Source organism: Triticum aestivum, chromosome 6B, assembly GCF_018294505.1.
Source record: "Triticum aestivum cultivar Chinese Spring chromosome 6B, IWGSC CS RefSeq v2.1, whole genome shotgun sequence".
Classification (NCBI taxonomy): domain Eukaryota; kingdom Viridiplantae; phylum Streptophyta; class Magnoliopsida; order Poales; family Poaceae; genus Triticum; species Triticum aestivum.
Genome location: NC_057810.1, coordinates 716056027 through 716075876, shown reverse-complemented (window position 1 = coordinate 716075876; position 19850 = coordinate 716056027). Strand labels below are relative to the sequence as shown.

The 19850-nt window shown below is 42.0% G+C and overlaps 1 protein-coding gene and 2 pseudogenes across 1 annotated transcript; all 3 read right to left on the bottom strand.

The window, feature by feature from the left end:
* Window positions 1–412: 412 nt before the first annotated feature.
* On the bottom strand, window positions 413–1727 carry LOC123135133 (BTB/POZ and MATH domain-containing protein 1-like). Its single transcript, XM_044554234.1, has one exon. It carries the CDS (start codon window positions 1699–1701, stop codon window positions 646–648), a length of 1056 nt encoding a protein of 351 aa, XP_044410169.1. The 5' UTR covers window positions 1702–1727; the 3' UTR covers window positions 413–645.
* An 11771-nt stretch (window positions 1728–13498) lies between these two features.
* On the bottom strand, window positions 13499–14385 carry LOC123139746 (BTB/POZ and MATH domain-containing protein 1-like; annotated as a pseudogene).
* Window positions 14386–18558: 4173 nt separating this feature from the next.
* Window positions 18559–19607, bottom strand: LOC123139744 (BTB/POZ and MATH domain-containing protein 1-like; annotated as a pseudogene).
* Window positions 19608–19850: the final 243 nt, after the last annotated feature.

Below are 19850 nucleotides of genomic sequence, written 5' to 3'. Positions count from 1 at the left end.
ATAACACTAACTGCAAGTAGTAAACACAATTCATATGAACACATGATATCGACGGACGCGGTGTGCCGCCGCGCGGGCTATGCTAGTACCCTCTATGATGAAAATTCAGAAAATAACCAGTTGCACATAAAAAATTACCTGTATAAAAAATTAAATCTCATTTGTTAATTCCATCTTTGTTTGGTCTGACAACCATGTCAAGAAACCATTTGTAACTGTCTCTAATGAAATATAGCAGTTAGCATTCAAATAGAAGTTCTTCATACAGGTAAAACGAATTATCTCAAATGTGATCGCCAAGAACTCAAAGTTTTATCATTCTTCACATAAAGCCAACAAACAAGGTAAGCAGATAAAAGAGTAACTAGTGAGCTACCATAGAATCATATATATTTATATCAGATGGACCAACAATACATTGGAGACATACATTTATAGAACAAACTACTTTGTCCAAAAGATCTCCGAAAACTAAAAGACTTGGCAGCCTCATCTCAGGTCGCTATGTATCAAAAGTAACTAGGTAGAAGCCAACCCATGATGGGAATGCTAGATTTAGCACGACTTCATTTTCTTCTCCAAACCAACATGATAATGATCTGCTAGAACTGAAGGACAAGCAGTAGGTCATACCAGGTTGACATACTAAATTTTGCGGGACTTAACTGTCCTCTCAAACAAATCAACAATGATGTGAGGAAACGATCTTTTGAGATGTAGATACCCTTGGCTTGCGAGCACATCATTCATTCTGTTTGAAGAGAGTATAAATTCAATGCAAGCATCTTTGAGATTGCTGCAATGATACTGCTCAGCTAGAGCTAATATTGTCGCCACAGTCTCGACATCAAGACTCTTGCATAGCATGCCTTCACATATCACCTTCATCCTTTCCATTGCATACTTATCTGCAGCCACAAGTAAGTGCTTAACCATTTCTATTTTATCATTATCATCAAGATCAACCATGGAAGGCAATGAATCCGTGTAGATGAAGTGAAGAAATGCCTTGAAAACAGGAGGTTGCATGTCGTCGATAGTTATGTCCTGTGACTCTTTCTCCCCCATAGCCATAGGCCCATAGAACTTGGCGTCAAAGACTGCTGACCGCATCGCAAGCAAAATCTTATGAGCAAAAAAAATCTCCCCTTGAACCTTGAAAGTCACGTCTGCTCCTTTCTTCCCCTCTAGCAATGTTGCAAGATTATCTGAAAGCTCAGAGGGCGGCACTTTGATCTCTAGTGTTTCCTTGATAATACGGACTTCCCACTCCATCACGAGACAATCATTCCGCACATACATCAGCTCGGTGGTCTTCATGAACTTTTCAAAGCCCCAAGATGGGCTTTTAGGGCCGAACACATTTGTCACTTGGCTGCTGAACACCGGCTTAATGATGTGCCCCCTAACCGCATCTAGATGCCACAACTTGTAGAACGCCCTCACCAGGGCGTTCTTGGTCAGGAGCTTGAGGAAGACAGAGGCAAAACCTTGGCTCCTCTCGTCCCCGGAACCGTCGGGATAGTAGAGGATGCACCATTCGTAACCGTTGGTGAAGAATGGTGGAGAATAGAGGAATTCACCTCTATCGAGGCCCTTGAGCAGGCTGTAGCCGGCAATCTCGAACGCGACCGTGGCCTCCGTCGTCTCTTGTGTGCGCCTCGACGGCACCCTCACTATTGAACCCTGCGATGCATCCATTGAGGGAGTCGGGAGCAGGAGGGGCGTCGGGGCGGGGCGGGGCGGGGCGGGGCTCTCGATGAAGGCCCTCGGCGATGCTATTGGTGGGAGGGTATGGGAGGGGAGTGGCGGCGGCGGCGGCGGCGGCGCGACCTCAAAAAGTGACCGAGCGGATTGGGGGAAGGTTAGGGTTTTGATTTGGAAGGGGGCGTTTTGTGTTGTATATAGAGACATTATAATTGAGCACTTTTCCAGCCATCTTAGACCATTAGCAATATTAACCGTCGGATGAGCTGTTGTCGGCTTTCCTGTCCGTAGGATGCCCCTCGTGCTCTCGCTTGGGCTTTGTTGCGGATACCACAGAGCGCTGGATGGTACTGGGCCGCTGCTCCGATAACTAATTTGGATGTTTGTCATCGATTTGGCCCAGATCGGCTAGATGTGATGTGTTGACCGCGAAGAAAAGTGGTAACACATCGTCTGCACAGGCGCACGTGCGCAGCTCTTGCCTGCCGGCGGACACGCTGCGCCTCGCATGGGGCCGAGCCTACGGTCGGGCGGAGAATGGCTCGCATGGACACCACGGCAGTCCAATCCACATGAGTTATATGAGTCCCTGACTCCGACCAATGTAACATGAGCTATATGTGTATTTGGTTTGGTGAATTTGCGGATTTGTTTAACTGCCGAAATTAGATAGCTTCATGATTTGTGGTGCCCAGTCTACTTGATGGAAGACAAGGGCTGCTGGGCATGGAAAAGGATTAAATTTTTCACTCCAGTAGTACCAATGTGTGGGCTTTCTCCATTCTTGCAATAACTTTGTACTTTGGCTATGTGGTTCCATCTACATTATGAGCAATTGGGCACATTGGTTTTGTTTTTGGAAAACAAAATTGTACTAGCATGTGTTATTTAAAGATTAGGGTTTGCATAGCTATCTACGTATTGGCAACCCTTTCTATAACTTGACAATTCAATGCTGATATGGTGAATTATGTATCTTCATTTCTATAGGCGTAGTGATCCATTTATTCTTGTGAAATATCTAAACTTCCCATGAGCAAAGGAACTAAGACAAAATTCTAAGTTCGCCTAAAATGGTACATTGTTAATATTACTCTTGGACAAATGCTTCATGATAAGCAACTATGAAAACAATTGTTATATGATTTGATTCTTATTCTATATGAACTTATATTTCATAAACCTTTATGGCATGAATGTGGATGGAAGCATATCACTTAAATTGCAAAATTGTGTGACAAAATCCAGTATACTCTCTCCGTCGCAAATTAAGTGCCAAAATGTTTCATGACAAATGTATACAAGTTGATTTATATTGCTAACAACCAAGAGCCAAAATAGATGGGCGCACAAAGATCTAGTATAAGATAAGAATTAGTACTAACTCTTATTCTTAGGTTTTTACAGTTTTATTAGATGTCACGAGAAATAAATTTGCAAAACTTCCCCCTTTCCAAATTTGGAGGCAGGATGAAGGAGAGCAATGGTAATCTCTCTCCCAAATTTGCATTGTTAAGTTTTTTCTCGGATGCTACATTACGTAGGGTGTTAGATGATTGTGGCATAGGAATCTGGCAGGGGATTGATCCTTCTTCATCTCGTGACAAATTCATGTCACTTATTCGTTCAGGGAGCTCGCTCGGGCTGCCCTGACCGATGCAACAGCGAGGGTTAATATTGCGTTCATACAAACCCAAGCACACTACGTAGATCATAGGAGATAGCATAAAAACTTAACAATTCAGACATCGGAGATCCCATTAGTTAATCCAAAAAGGTCGGTGAAGTTCAAATTAAACCCAATAAATTACAAAAACATTAAGACTCGCGATCTATCAGCCGTCACAATGACTTGGAGCTCTCAGCCATCGGATTAAGTCGTACGAACGCACAGGGTTTGCCCGATCGTCCAGATGTTTTTTTAGGGAAGCTTGGTCGAGTCACGGCAAACAAACACCGTTTCGTGGGCTGCTGCTCCACAGAATAAGTGACATGCGGAATCGGGCTATTAGAAGGCCCATGTCCAGTCCAACTCGTGCGAAGCAGACATATCCCTGTCCCCGAGCAGGCCAGGCCGTCCAGTTTTTCTCGCAATCCCTATCCTCTAAGAAAAAAACTACTCCTCTGTTCCTCACACACTGCGCCGCCGTCGTCCTCCGTCCAGCGGCGAGCTTTTGCAGCTGGTATGCTTTGCTGCCGGTTCTCTCTACTCCCCCTGTACTCTTCATACGCAGCTCCTCACGGTGCGTCTCCTCCTTACCCTTTTTTTAATACCGTCTCATGCAGTGTTCTTCCATGGCGGCTGCGTCGCCCGCACGCGTCGTCGGCGTCCATCGCCGGATGTCTCCCTCCTGCGTCCGTCTCCATAACCTTGAAGCTGTAACACGCGTCCCTCTTCCCGTCCCTGAAGTTGAAATTGCCGTCTGCTCTTGGTTATTGATGGACTGTCTGCCTCTTGTAATACTGGTAACCGATTTCCGTTATCGTTGCGTTACCACAATCTCCCATTCTCCATCATATATTATGCCTCGCACTGTCTCTTCCTTCTTGCCTTCCATTGTGTTGGATATCCAGCGATTCCCGCAAGATCACCATAATGCCAGATAATAGGTTTTTTTTTGTAGACAATGAATGATAGACAAAAAGATTGCTCTATGATCAGGTACAAATTCAGGTCTACTGATTTTAGTTAAGAATATCTCTGTGTATGGTGAGCCACATGTATTTTGTGTTATGATATTACTCAATTTAGAAAGGATTGTGCTTTGGTGATTAGTGGTTCGGAGTTACAAGGACGACGACGGAATGTATCTTGCCAAAAAAACATGATAAAAGTTAATAATAAACTACCTCTCTTCTTTAGATTCGAAAAGAGTCCTTGTGAGAACATCGATTTGAGCTCTTTCATAGCTAGCAGTGGTGATCCGGAATCAAGAGTAGTTTGGTCTGATGGCTCGGTGTGATTGTCTTGGTCTAGGGTATCATTTTGAACCTCGAGTCAAGCATATGAGAATTTAAAACCAATACATATGTCGCGGGCAACATAGAATCATGAATGGATAAGCAGAATGTTGTCATGAGGTAATTTTATTCTACGTTTTTTCGACACTCAACCTTAGCAAGCATGTCAATGTAACCATGGACATATTTCTGTTTTGTGGCGCTTACTGGAGATCTATGTCAGTACGTGGAGCTTCCTTGGTGATATATCTACTCAGATCTAACAATAGACTGACCAGACACCCATGACCTTTCATGTAGAGTATCCACTTCGGCAGGAAGACAAGTGCTCTGTTTGTTCTCCTTCTTAGTTTGCCAATGGTAACAAATTTGTTCTTTGTGCTTTGCTTGGATCGGTACTAAATTTGTACATTGCTCCTCTTGTGTGCAGCTATGTTAATACCATCTATGTATCTTTTACAAGAAAACTAATCTCTACTGCATCCCCTTTTGAAATAGAGGATACAAAAATTGATATTGTTTCACCTTCTTAAGAACAGTCATATGGTTTAGTATGCTAGGGCTTGACATAGATAAGTTCATCTAGATATCATCCATTACTATAAGTGTTGGGCACGCTTTGCAGCGCCGTTGGTGTTGTTAGGTTTCTTAAAAAACACTGTTTCAAAATAAAAGGTGTATTACTTTTTTTTAAAGTCAATCCTTTTAAGTTTGATCAAATTTGTAGAGAAATATATCAAAATCCATAATATCAAATTGGTATTTTTAGATTCATCATGAAACGAATTTCCATACATATTTTGTTTAATATTGTGGATGTCAATATTTTGTCTCCGAACTTGGTCAAAGTTAAAGAAATTTGACTTTCTAAAAAACTAATACCACTTATAGTTTGAAAATGATGGAATATTTAATTTCGTAGGTGTGGGAGCTGATAGTGTGTTTTATTTTTATTTATAAGATGATGATTTGATTGACCTTTCGTGGTGTGATTATATGTTATCTGCTAACCAACATATGTTGATGTGGGGAAATTTCTGTGTCGGTGCTTGCATGTACTATATTGGTGTGACAATATCACATGGTGACGTTTCCTTTTTCTAGTTGGTGGGAGGGTGCCCTGGATTGATATGCTTTTATAGGTTGGTTGCTGCAGACTGATTTGAAAAATCGTTGGTTTGGTCAAAATCATAAACCAAATCCAAAATTGAATACCTCAATAGAATGAAAATGAACGAGCTTCAAAATTAGGAAATATAGTGAATTAAAATATTAAATGGGAGAGATTAAGAAATTGTTGACATGGTCAAAATCAGATGACCCAGTTTTAAAATGAATACCCCAATTAATTGTGAGGCATTAAAAATTAGGAAGCAAAGTGTATGGTATAAATGAATCGAATGAGAGAGATTTGAGAAATTGTTGACCAGGTCAAAATCAGGCGACCCAATTCTAATTCAAGACATCAATTGATTGTGGGCTCTTTAAAATTAGGGAGCTAAGTGTTATAGAGGATTCCACGAGATGAGTGCTCATCTTATTTTTGTCCATAGTTTGTCTGGAATTTTAATAGTTCCTTTGTTTTAGTTATTAATTAAGGTTTTGCATTTTTTTCCATAAAATGTGTTTTCCCTTGCAGAAAAGAAATTCACTTTTTTCATGTAGAGGCATTCATATGGCTAGTTTACTAATGGATTATCCGCTCTCAGTTTGATCAAATGCAGTCTTGGTAAGTTTTTTCTTTACCATGATCACAATATATCATAGACGGATGGTTTAAAAATATGAAGGTTTACTTTGTACACATTTCATGTGATAGCCATGTCTATATAGATGCAAAGTGTTGAATTCATCGACAACTTGGCGTTCCTATTATGTTTGAATTTTACCAAAACTAGAGGATGCTAGCTTTTATAGGATATAATGTTATAATTTTCACTTTGTACTTTTCTGCATCTTCCTTTCATTAATGTGATGAGGAAAAAATGTGAAAAGGTAAAGCATTTATGTGAGCACATTAGTTCTGTCGCGGCCGAGTTGGGAGAAAGCTGCGTCTGGTTCAGCCGGTCAGGTGATGAACTAGAGGAGCGCTGAGCGGCGGTGGAAGGAGCGTTGTCATCTCTCCATGCGTGATGCATGTATGGTTGTGTCGATCTGATTCTTTTTAGGGGTATCTGATTTTCTTCGGGGTAGGAATTGGAGACAGTATGTTTGATTATCACCAGTTAATTTTGCCTGTATGCCATGCTCGATTGCTCGTTAGTGTGCTCGGAGCCAGGGACGGGAGGTTTGCAGGGAGGTATTGTACGCCTATACCTCGTGAGCGCTGCTATGCTTACGACGGGATTTGTCCGATTAATGTACGATTGTACGACAATGCACATGAAACCGGTAAAACGAGATCAGACACCGAAATATCGTATACGCAGACGTTTTTCTTTTTTTTAGGGAAATATCTTTTTTTTTGGGGGGGGGTTAGGAAAATATCTGAGAGCTTTTATTCAACAAAAGCGTTCTTGGGGCAGTCTGCCAACATGCTGCTAACCAAGAACGAGGGAGTCGAGTCCAGGCAACTGTCAGTCACCAAGAGTGTGCAAGCACGTTTTGCACACAAGTGGGCCCTGCAAATTGGCTGTCCTTAATACATGTTGAATTACAAAAGAATCAAAGTCTAAAGAGAGCTCTCCAATTTCATCAAGTATCGGTGCCACAGCAGAACGTTCCGCATGGCGAGAATTCCACAAATTCACCAAAGCCAAACAATTAGTCTCCAACGTGACACGCTTGGGACTTCGCAGACTGGCGAAAATGACTCCTTCCCAGAGGGCTATAGTGCCTCCATGATCAATGGGTCTGTCACCCCATCATGTGGCTTGCACCACGTACCCAGCAGACAAGTGGCCGAGCGCGCCACTCCGCCAGCTCCCCCTTTACCAGAGAGAATATAGATGGCTCCATCACAATTGATCTTGATTATATCATCGTCAGGTGGCCGCCATCCATAGCCTGGTAGTATTGAAGCTTGCTTCCTGGGTAGCTCCAACAGTGCAAGATCTTCTCTGATCTTTTTCCCTGCATTGCCAGGATCAAGTTCCTCATGATCATGAACCCATCTGTTGCGGGAATGCCAGATGGCCCACATGACTGTTATAATCTTTGCCCTTTCATCCTCCGCAAACCTGCTATCACATATGATATCCCTGGACCAAGTGTCAGGGTGCAGCCGTGGTAGATGAAACTCAAATAGCGCTTCTGCTTCATCCCAGAATCGCTTTGCATGTGTACAGTGTATCAATGCATGCATTGGATCTTCTCCCATTGCACGACATACATTGCATCGATCCAGTTCTTTGATATGCCTTCGCTTGAGAGCCTCTTCGACTGGCTGGATTTTGTTCAGCACCCGCCACCAGAAAACTCGCACTTTAGGTATAACCTTTAGTTTCCATAAGGAGTTCCATAGTTGTCTTTCGGTCTGTGAGGTGCCCATATCCGCCCCTTCCTCTCGAGCTAATCGCTCTTTATGAGTCACAAGAGTGCGGTATGCTGATTTGACAGTATAGATTCCCGTGGATTCGAAGGCCCACACCTGAAAATCCTGTCCTCCACCATTGCGCAGCGGGATGTTTAAGATCGCTTGGGCATCCGGTGCCAAGAAGGTTGCACGAACTAGATCATGACGCCATGTCCAGTTCACCTGATCAATCAACTCGTTCACAAAAGCAAGAGGTGTGTTGTCTGGTTTGGCCATTGGAGCCATCGAAATAGAATCAAGGATCCACTTGTCCTCCCAGATGGAGATCGTGGAACCATCTCCCACCCTCTTGATCAAACCAAGCTTCAAGGCATTGCGGCAGGCAACAATCGCTCTCCAGATAGGTGATGTCGTGTTCGGGATTGTGGCAACCATTAAGTCTGAATCTGGGAAGTATCTAGTCTTCATAACTCGAGAGCACAAACTCTCAGGGTGTAACAGAAACCTCCAGCCATGCTTTCCCAACAGAGCAAGGTTAAAAGCCTTGAGATCCCGAAACCCCATCCCCCCTGCTTCTTTCGGGGTGGCTAATTTCTTCCAAGAAAGCCAATGCATCGAACGCCTATCGATTTTACTGTTCTAGAAATACCTGGCCATGCAAGACGTGATTTTCTTGCATACCTTTTTTGTTGGTATCGCTTGAATGACAGATTTCAGCAGTATTTCTCGTCCCGCACACGCCAGATCTCTCTCTGAATATCCCATCATCTTACTCCTCGCCCGCTCACAGATGTGCTCGAACGTGCCGCTAGTGATCCTGCCAACGGCTGTCGGTTGGCCAAGGTACCTGTCGCTGAAGGCTTCAACAAAGATACCGAGGCGTTGTTTCATCTGTTGCCTCTTCTCCGCCGGAGTATTAGGGGTAAAATAAACTGCACTTTTTTCCTTGTTGACACTTTGCCCTAGGCACATAGCATAAATATTCAGGATCTCATTGAGCCAGTCCGCACTTTCTCCCTTAGCACTAATAAAGATGAGGCAATCGTCGGCAAAGAGGAGATGGTTGATCCAAGGTGATCTCGCCGAGGCCCTCACACCCCTATCAATATATGAGCCATAATTGTTCAACTGAGAGGTTAGTCCTTCAGAACATAACAAAAAAATAAAGGGTGACGCCAGATCCCCCTGCCTTAGTCCCCTTGAAGGGTGAAAAAACGAAAGGAACTCCCCATTCACCCTCACCGACAGTCTGACCGAAGTCACACACTTCATGATCAACTGAACTAAACTGTTGCTAAAACCAAGTCGCTGCATCACTGCCTCCAAGTAATGACATCCACGCGATCGTAAGCTTTCATCATATCTAGCTTTACCGCACATGAGTAATTTTTGCCCTTCTTTCTTCTTCTCATTGTGTGCACACTTTCAAAAGCCACTAGAACGTTATCAGTAATGATACATCCGGGTACAAAAGCACTTTGTTCTTCTCCCACTATCACGATTAATCCACACCTTCAGCCTATTTGTCACCATTTTGGAAGCTATATTGTATGGGACATGGCAAAGAGCGATTGGGCGGTACTGAGATATTTGTTGTGGGTGCCTCACCTTGGGGATAAGCGTGATAGATATGTCATTGAATCCCGGGGTAGATCACCCCCATGCAAAAAATCCAGTATAGCAGGCACCAGGTCCTCCTTGGTCAAGCTCCAATGACGCTAAAAGAAACATGCCGTAAAACCGTCCACTCCCGGGGCCTTGGACGGTGCCATTTGAAAAAGAGCCGCGCGAACTTCCTCCAAAGTGTATGGTTTATCTATATCCTCATTCATTTCTGGAGGAACCTTAGCCGGTATAAATTGCAACAATGCTTCTATATCGTTAAAACCCTGGGAATGGAACAAAGCACGATAGAAGGACTTAATCTCTTCTTTGTCTTCCTCTTCCCCGTTACACACAGTACCATCACTACGTCGTAAACCCAAAATACGCAGACATTGAGATGCCACGTTCGTATCGATCCGTAGGGCATCTCCAATAGGGAGACGCTTCCATAGACGCTCGACCAAAAAAAATTGGATTTTGTGATAAGCGTCTGTGTAAGAGTCTCTGTATCCAACGCTGGTAGGATTCTGTGGATACCTTTTATTTTAGGGGGGTTATTATGTGGATGGATTATACCTATAACTAATAAAACAAACACACGAAAGACTTGGATTGCCTGACGATAGACTAGGCGTCGGGCCAGCAGAAATCCCATTCTCGATGGGAATCTAGCGAAACGGCTGGGATTTGAACCCTAGCGCCCGCCGATGGTGCCCAGGTTGCATGTGCCCTTGGGGCATCTACAACATTGGGCGCTAGCGTAGGCGCCAGGATCAAATTCCCGGTCGATGGGGCAGTTGGGCCTTCCAATCCTGGCGCTACCTACGGCATCGATGCTAGAAAATGAACCGAGCGCTTGAGCTATTTTCTCGTACGAGCAACAGATAGAATGTCTTTTTTTTCTCTACCCTTTCCCCTTACATTTTTGCTTTTGTTTTTCCTCTATCATTTTTAATAAAAAAAGAGTTCAATGCACGTTACAAAAATATTCATGGAATGTAAAATTACATACTAGCAGTTTTTTAAAAAAGTTTGACAATTCAATAAAATGTTTCTGACATTTACAAAATGTTCACTTGTTTCAAAATATATACATCACACTTTTTCAAGCATTCTTTAAAAATCTTAAAAATTGTTCGTGTAATTTGAAAAAATTTCCATACAATTCAAAAAAATCCCATGACATTAAAAAAACTTACACACGTTTACAAATATGTTCATCGATTTTTCAATGTTAGTGAAATATCAAAAATTGTTTTGGCAATTTTTTAAAACGTCTTTAACGTATAAAAAATAATTGTTTCCATTAGAAAATGTCTGTAAAACTTAAAAAATTAAGCATGTCTTAAAAAATGTTCATGACATTTAAAAAAATGTTGTACGAGTGTTAAAAAATAATCAGTATGCATTTGACAAATGTTCAACATGTATTCAGCTAAGTGTTCAATGTATATTCAGAAAAAGTTCAATGCGTATCTAATTCTTTTTCAACATCTATACAAATAATGTTCAACATGTATTCGACAAAAGTCGACATGTATTTAAAAATAGAAACAACAAACAGAACAAATAGAAAATGAAAATGAAAATCTATGAAAAATGATACAGAGAAATACGAGAGAAGTAGATGAAAAGCTGCCAGGAACATTCCCAAAACCGGATGGAAGGTTCCTCCAACTTCTCCTTCAAAGCTTCTCAAAACTATTAGATACCACATTGTTGGGCCAGCCCATTTCATCGATCCCTGTAGGTGAGCGCTGCTTATGTCCCACAACAAGCGAGGCATTGCATTTGCGATGGAATTAGGAAAACCCTATTTGCCTCTCTCTGCGGCAAAATGTCGGGGTTCCGCACAGCGAGCGAAGGCGGGTGGGCCGGCCTGTTTTAAGCGTTCGCATGTCTCGGTTTTGGGAACCTTCTATGATTGTTCCTAGCCTGTTTTTCCGATTTTGAGAACCTTCTAGAAGGTTCCTGAACCGGTTTTCTTTTTATTTATTTATTCGTTTTTATATTTTATTTTCATTTTTTTCTCTTTCTCTTTTCTTCTTTTTTCTTTTTCTAGCTATTTTTTTTTTGATTTTTTTTTCAATTTTCAACAAATGTTTCAGAATTTTTTTAAAAAGTGAAATTTTGAGATTATGTTCATTCTTTTAGAAACTGTTCCCATTTCCAAATTTTTGTTCAGAAATTTCGTAAAAGTTTAGAATTTCGAAAATTGATCGCTTATTTTGAAAAAGTGTTTGTCTTTTTAAATTGTGTTAACAAACTAAAATATGTTCGGTTTTAAGAAATATGTTCCCATTTTCAAAACTTGTTCAAAACATATTTCATGTTTCAAATATTGCTTGCAAATTCAAAAATTGTTCGTGTTTTCAAATCAAATTTTTTTAAAAAAATCATGTTTCCAAAAAAAGTTCAGTTTTTGAAAAAATGTTCTCAAAATTCAGAAATACTTATTGTTAGACAAAAAGGTTCAAAACTTTCGAAATTCAGAAAATTTACCGGATTCCAATTTTAGTTCACATATTTGAAAAATGTTCGCACTTCCAAATTTGTTCGGAATTTATAAAAATTTGTTCTCAAGATTCAAAAAATGTTCGTCATTTAAAAAATTGTCAGCGCTTCTAAATTTGTTTGGGATTTTGAAAATTGTTCTCCGTTTTAAAATTTGTTATCGAGATTTTCAATAAATGTTCATGCTTTAAAAAAATTGCCCGCGCTTCCAAATTTGTTCTCAAGAATTAAAAAAAAATCGTGCTTTAAAAACTGTTCACAAATTCCAAAAATGTTCATGTTTTCGAAAAATCTGTGGGAAATTCAAAATTTGTTCACATATTCAAAAAGTGTTCATGTTTCAATATTTGTTCACAAATTCAAAAAATTGTCCGCCTGTTTAGTTTTTGTCACTAATTCAAAAAAATGTTCCTGTTTCCGAAAATGTTTCACATATTCCAAAAAATACTGCAGTTTGGAAAATCTGTAATCGGCTGAATTGGTTTTAATTTATGGAATTGGCTGAATTGGTTTTTATTTTTCGCCGCGGTAACAGTGTGTTTAAATTCCCGCTGCTATTCTATCACGGCAGCTAGCCTGGTGCAATGGCTAGAGCATCGCGTGCTACTATTGAAGGTGGTGGGTTCGAATCCACGCTACAGCACACGGTTCTGGCCCAGTTTGCACGACCCCTGTGCGTCGCGCGACCTATTGGCCGCAAAATGCGGCACATAGGAGGCCTCATGGAATTATGCCACTAATGTTGCGCACATGCCATAACAAGCCGCTCGTGATGCACTAGGCTGTGTGGTCCAATGTCTATATTATCTGGCCCAACCCGGCGCAGGACATTGGGCCATGCTAGCTCCGCACGCAAACCGTCGGTCGTGCTCTCCCTAGCCATCTGGCCTCGGGCATGTGAGAAAAACACGGCCCAAGTCTCAACTGAGAGCAAGAGAGAGTGCTATTGCTTGGCATAGAAACACCTAAAAGAAAATCATGAGCGTTATTTTTGCACACAAAAAGCCTTGAGCAAGATACACCGCATACGGTGACCAGTCGGTGTGATCGTTACATGTTCACTCATATTTAACCAGTTGAAATCATCCCATTAGCTACACAACTATTGCACATATTTGAAATAAGTTTATAGACAAATGGTGCATTTTAATCATTTCGTTATCATTGCCTCGTCGACAAATCCTCGTTGCCTTCCCATTGTTTTCCCTCTTGCTTGTACCATTTCACGGGACCCCGTCAGCAATTCGCAAACAATCTCACATGTTTGTGCTCAACATCAAGACTCCTATATAGCATGCCTTCACAAATCACTTTCATCCTTTCCATCGCATACTTATCAGCAGCCACAAGTAAGTGCTTAACCATTTCTCTTTTGTCATCATCATCTAGATCAACCATGGAAGGCAATGAATACCTGTAGATGAAGTGAAGAAATGCCTTGAAAACAGCAGGTTGCATGTCGTCAATAGTTATGTCCTGTGACTCGTTATCCCCCATAGCCATAGGCCCGTAGAACTTGGCGTCGAAGACCGCCGACCGCATCTCAAGCAAAATCTTATTAGAAGCAAATATATCCCCTTGAACATTGAAAGTGACGTCTGCTCCCTTCTTCTCCTCTAGCGATGTTGCAAGATTATCCGAAAGTTCAGAGGGCGGCACATAGATCTCTACAGCTTCCTTGATAACACGGACTTCGCACTCCATCCCTAGACAATTGTTCCAAACATACGCCATCTCGGTGGTCTTCATGAACTTTGGAAAGCCCCAAGATGGGCTTTTGGGGTTGAGCGCTTTTGTCACTTGGCACACCGCCTTAATCGGCATCCCCCTAACCGCATCCAGAGGCCACAACTTGTAGTACGCCCTCAGCACGGCATTCTTCATCTGGAGCTTGAGGAAGGCAAAGACGTAACCTTGGCTCCCTCATGACCAAAACTGATGGGGTAGTACAGGATGCACCATTCATAACTGTCGATAGAGAATGGCGGGGAAGAGCGCAATTCGCATCTACCAAGGCCCTTGAGCAGGTTGTAGCCGGCAATCTCGAACGCGGCCGTGGCCTCCGTTGTCTCTTGTGTGTGCCTCAATGGCACCCTCACTATTGAAGCATGTGATGCTGCCATTGCAGAAGTTGGGAGGAGGGGGGTCGGGCGGGTTGTAACTCTCGATGTAGGCCCTTGGCGACGCTATTGGTGGTGGTGGTGGGAAGGGGAGGGGGTAGCGGTGACGCGGCGGAAGAAAGTGACCAGGCGGATTGGGGAAGGTTAGGGTTTTGACTTTGGAAAGGGGAGTTTTGTGTTGTCGTGTAGTGTTTATATAAGAAATATAAGATAAGAATTAGTAATAACTCTTATGCTTAGGTTTTACAGTTTTATTGGATGGCACAAGAAAAAAGTGGTTCCATGTTCGCACACAACCACGTCACTGTGTACCTCCAGCGTTGAGTGCGGTAAGCAGGACACGTCGCCGGAGGAGCCTTTGTCTCACCTCGAGCATATGTTAGAGCCTCCGACATCTCAAGCAATGCCATCCATTTTCATCTACCACTTTAGCACCCTTTCCATCCTACCATCCCAAAAATGTAGTGTACCTGAAGATCGAGGATTGGCCAGTGTACCTGGTCCACGATTTAACCTGAGTCTTCTATATTGAGAACTCCAGGGAATTCTAATATACATGCCTGAGAGTTCACATCTGCAGTTCAATACTACTGAAATTCGAACTATTATGATCATATTGTAAAGTACTCCCTCCATTCACAAATATAAGATGTTCAGTTGATTTGAAAGGAAACTTTTGAAAGAGAGAGGGTTCCCATGACATTGGCATGCAGACAAAGAACTTACCACCTAATTAACACATCGATTATAGCCCAGGAAGCAAAAGAAGAACCAATACCACGGGTTGCACAATCTGGAAAAGAGGAATATCATGAACCAGGCATAACAAGATATGCATAATATTATAATACGGGTGAAATTTCCAATGATATGCTATTATCAACTATAAGCAGAATATCATGTCAATGTATATATAGAAAGTTTAGAATTTCAGGGATCAACTATCTTGTTTCCTTTTCAGAAAGTTCATTTTTTTTCAATCTAGGAAAGTACAAATTAATATGGACTATTATGGTTATAGAGGATAGGTAACCAGGATGGAAACTAAAAAGCTTGAAGCACGGAAAAAAGTGTTAGTGAAATATCAAATTTTGTTTGGCAATTTTAAAAAATGTCATTAACATATAAAAGAATCCTTTTTCCTTTAAAAATGTTTGTAGCACTTCAAAAAATTACGCATGTTTTAAAAAGTGTTCATGACATTTTATTAAAATGTTGGAAGCATGTTAAAAAAAATGTTCCATCTGTCTTTGACAATTGTGCAACATGTATTCAGATAAGTGTTCAATGTGTATTCGAAAAAAATTTAATATGTATCTAATTTTTTTTCAACATGTATACAAAAAATGATCAATGTGTATTCAACAAAAGTCGACATGTATTTAAAAATAGAAAAAACAAACAGGAAAACAAGAAAAACAAAACGAAAATCGATAAAAACAGATAGAGAGAAATACAAAAAAGAAGTAGAAGGAAAGCTGCCAGGAACCTTCCCAAAACCAGATGGATGGTTTGTCCAACTTCTCCTTAAAAGCGCCCCAAAACTATTAGATACCACATTGTTGGGCCAACCCATTTCATCAATCCATGTAGGTGAGCGTTGCTTATGCCCCACAACAAGCAAGGCATTGCATCTGTGATGGGATTATGCCACTAATTTTGCGCACAAGCCATAAACAAGCCGTCTGTGATGCACTAGGCTGTGTGGTCCATCGTCTATATTATCTGGACCAATCCGGTGCAGGACATTAGGTCATGCTAAATGATGTCTACTACACAACTTATTCTTGTAGACTTGTGTTGGGCCTCCAAGAGCAGAGGTTTGTATGACAGTAGCAATTTTCCCTCAGGTGGATGATCTAAGGTTTATCAATCCGTGGGAGGCGTAGGATGAAGATGATCTCTCTCAAACAACCCTGCAACCAAATAACAAAAAGTCTCTTGTGTCCCCGACACACCAAATACAATGGCAATTTGTATAGGTGCACTAGTTCGGCGAAGAGATGGTGATACAAGCGTAGTAATGATAGTAGATATTTATTTTTGTAATAGGAACAATAAAAAACAGCAAGGTAGCAATTGATAAAACGGAGCACAAACGGTATTCCAATGCTTGAAAATGAGGCCTAGGGTTCATACTTTCACTAGTGAAATCTCTCAACGATGATAATTAGATCATATAACCATCCCTCAACGTGTGATGAAGAATCACTCCAAAGTTCCTATTTAGTGGAGAACATAAGAAGAAATTGTTTGTAGGGTACGAAACCACCTCAAAGCTATTCTTTTCGATCAATCTCCTAGAGTTCGTACTAAAATAACCCCAAACTATTCTTTCCGATCGATCTAACCAAGAGTTCGTACTAAAATAACATCATATGATACACATCAACCAACTCTAGTGTCACCTAGATACAACAATGTCACTGCGAGTATCCGTGAGTTGATTATATGATATGCATCAAACAATTTCAGATTCATAATACTCAATCCAACACAAAGAACCTCAAAGAGTGCCCCAAGATTTCTACTGAAGAAACAAAGACGAGAACGTGCATCGACCCCTATGCATAGATTACCCCCAATGTCACCTTGGGAATCCGTGAGTTGAGTGTGAAAACACATATAAAGTGAATCAATATAATATGCCATTGTCACCACAGGTATTCATAGCAAGGCATACATCAATTATTCTCAAATCCATAAAAGTATTCAATCCGATAAGAACGAAATCTCAAAGGGAAAACTCAATTCACAACAAGATAGAGAGAGGAAAACACCATATGATCCAACTATATTAACAAAACCCGCGATACATCAAGATCGTGACCTCTCAAGAACACGAGAGAGAGAGAGAGAAAGAGAGAGAGAGAGAGAGAGAGAGAGAGAGAGAGAGAGATTAAACACATAACTAGTGGTACAAACCCTCAGCCCCGAGGGTGGACTACTCCCTCCTCATCATGATGGCCGTCGGGATGATGAAGATGGCCACTGGTGATGATTTCCCCCTCCGACGGAGTGCACGAACAGGGTCTATATTGGTTTTCCGTGGCTATAGAGGCTTGCGGCGGCGGAACTTCTGATCTAGGGTCTCCCCTAGGGTTTTTGGAATATTTGGGAATTTATAGAGCGAAGAGGCGGTGCGGGAGGCCACCGAGGTGGGCACAACCCACCAGGGCACGCTTGGGCCCCTAGGCGCGCCCAGGTGGGTTGTGCCCCCCTCGGGGCACCCCTCTGGTACTTCTTTGGCCCACTGGTAGTCTTCTGGTCCAAAAACTCTCCAAAAACTTTCGCTGCATTTGGACTCCGTTTGGTATTGATTTTCTGTGATGTAAAAAACAATAACTAGCACTAGGCACTATGCCAATAGGTTAGTCCAAAAAATGATATAAAGTTGCTATAAAATGATTGTAATACATCCAAGAATGATAATATAATAGCATGAATACTTCATAAGTTATATATGCGTTGGAGACGTATCACTAGCTCCGCAAACAAACCGTCGGTCGTGCTCTGCCTAGCCATCTGGCCTCGGGCATGTCGGAAAAATCTGGCCCAAGTCTCGGCTGATAGGGAGATGAGAGAGAGAGAGAGGGAGTGAGAGAGAGATTGCTTGGCATAGAAACACCTCAAAAAAAATCATGAGGGTTATTTTTGCACACACAAAGCCTTGAGTAAGATTCCTCATATATGGTGACTAGTCGGGTATGATTGTGACATATTCACTCATATTTAACCAGTTGAAAACATCCCATGAGCTACACAACTATTGTGCATATTTGGAACAAGTTCATAGACCAATGGTGCATTTTAGTCATTTCGCTATAATTGCCTTGTCGACAAAACCTGCTTGTCTTCACACTGTTTTCCCTCTTGCTCGTATTGTTTCACAGGACCCCATCGACGCTTCTCCAACAATCTCACATGTTTGTGCTCCATGTTCTATCTCTATCTGCCTTCTCCCTACAACCTAGCAAGGATGGACTATATTTGTCTCCATACTTTGATGTGGTTCTGTGGCGTAGCATCTTACTAGTGTATCAAAAATAACTCCATAGAAGCCAACGGGTGATGGCCGTACTAAATTTAGCACCACTTCATAACCTTCTCCAAACCAACATGCCAAGGGTCTTCCAGAACTGAAGGACAAGCAGTAGCTCATGCTGGATTAGCATACTAAATTTTGCGGCATTTAACTATTCTCTCAAACACATCGATAATCATGTCAGGAAAAGATCTTTTGAGATGTAGATACCCTTGGCTTGCATGCACATCATTCATTCTATTTGAAGAAAGCATAAATTCAATGCAAGCATCTTTGAGGTGGCTGCAATGTAGCTGCTCAGCTATAGCCAATATTGTTGCCACAATCTCAACATCAAGACTCCTTTATAGCATGCCTTCACATATCACCTTCATCCGTTCTGTCGCATACTTATCAACAGCCACAAATAAGTGCTTAACCATTTCTCTTTAGTCATCATCATATAGATCAACCATGGAAGCCAATGAATCCATGTAGATGAAGTGAAGAAATGCCTTGAAAACAGCAGCTTGCATGTCGTCGATAGTTATGTCATGTGACTCGTTGTCCCCCATGGCCATAGGCCCGTAGAACTTGGTGTCACAGACCATCGACTGCATCTCAAGCGAAATCTTATGAGAAGAAAATATATCCCCTTGAACCTTGAAAGTCATGTCAGCTCCTTTCTTCCCCTCCAGAAATGTTGCAAGATTATCCGAAAGTTCAGAGGGCGGCACATGGATCTCTAGTGCTTCCTTGATAACACGGACTTCGCACTCTATCATGAGATAATTGTTCCACATGTACGCCAGCTCGGTGGTCTTCATGAACTATGGAAAGCCCCAAGATGGGATTTTGGGGTTGAACACTTTTGTCAATTAGCACACCGCCTTAGTCGGCTGCCCCCTAACCACATCCAGAGGCCACAACCTATAGAGCACCCTCACCGCAGCGTTCTTGGTCAGGAGCTCGAGGAAGACAGAGGCGTAACATTGGCTCCCTCGTCTCAAAAACCGTCGGGGTAGTACAGGATGCACCATTCGTAGCCGCCGATAGAGAATGGAGGAGAAGAGTGCAATTCGCCTCTACCAAGGCCCTTGAGCAGGTTGTAGCTGGCAATCTCGAACGCGGTCGTGGCCTCCGTCGTCTCTTGTGTGCACCTCAATGGCACCCTCACTATTGAAGCATGCGATGCTGCCATTGCAGAATTTAGGAGGAGGAGGGTTCGGGGCGGGTTGTAATTCTCGATGAAGGCCCTTCGCGATGCTATTGGTGGTGGTGGTGGGGAGGGGAGGGGAGTGACAGTGGTGTGGCGGAAGAAAGTGACCAGGCAGATTGGGGGAAAGTTAGGGTTTTGACTTTGGAAAGGGGGAAGTTTTGTGTTGTTGTGTAGTGTTTATATAAGAAATATAAGATAAGAATTAGTACTAACTCTTATTCTTAG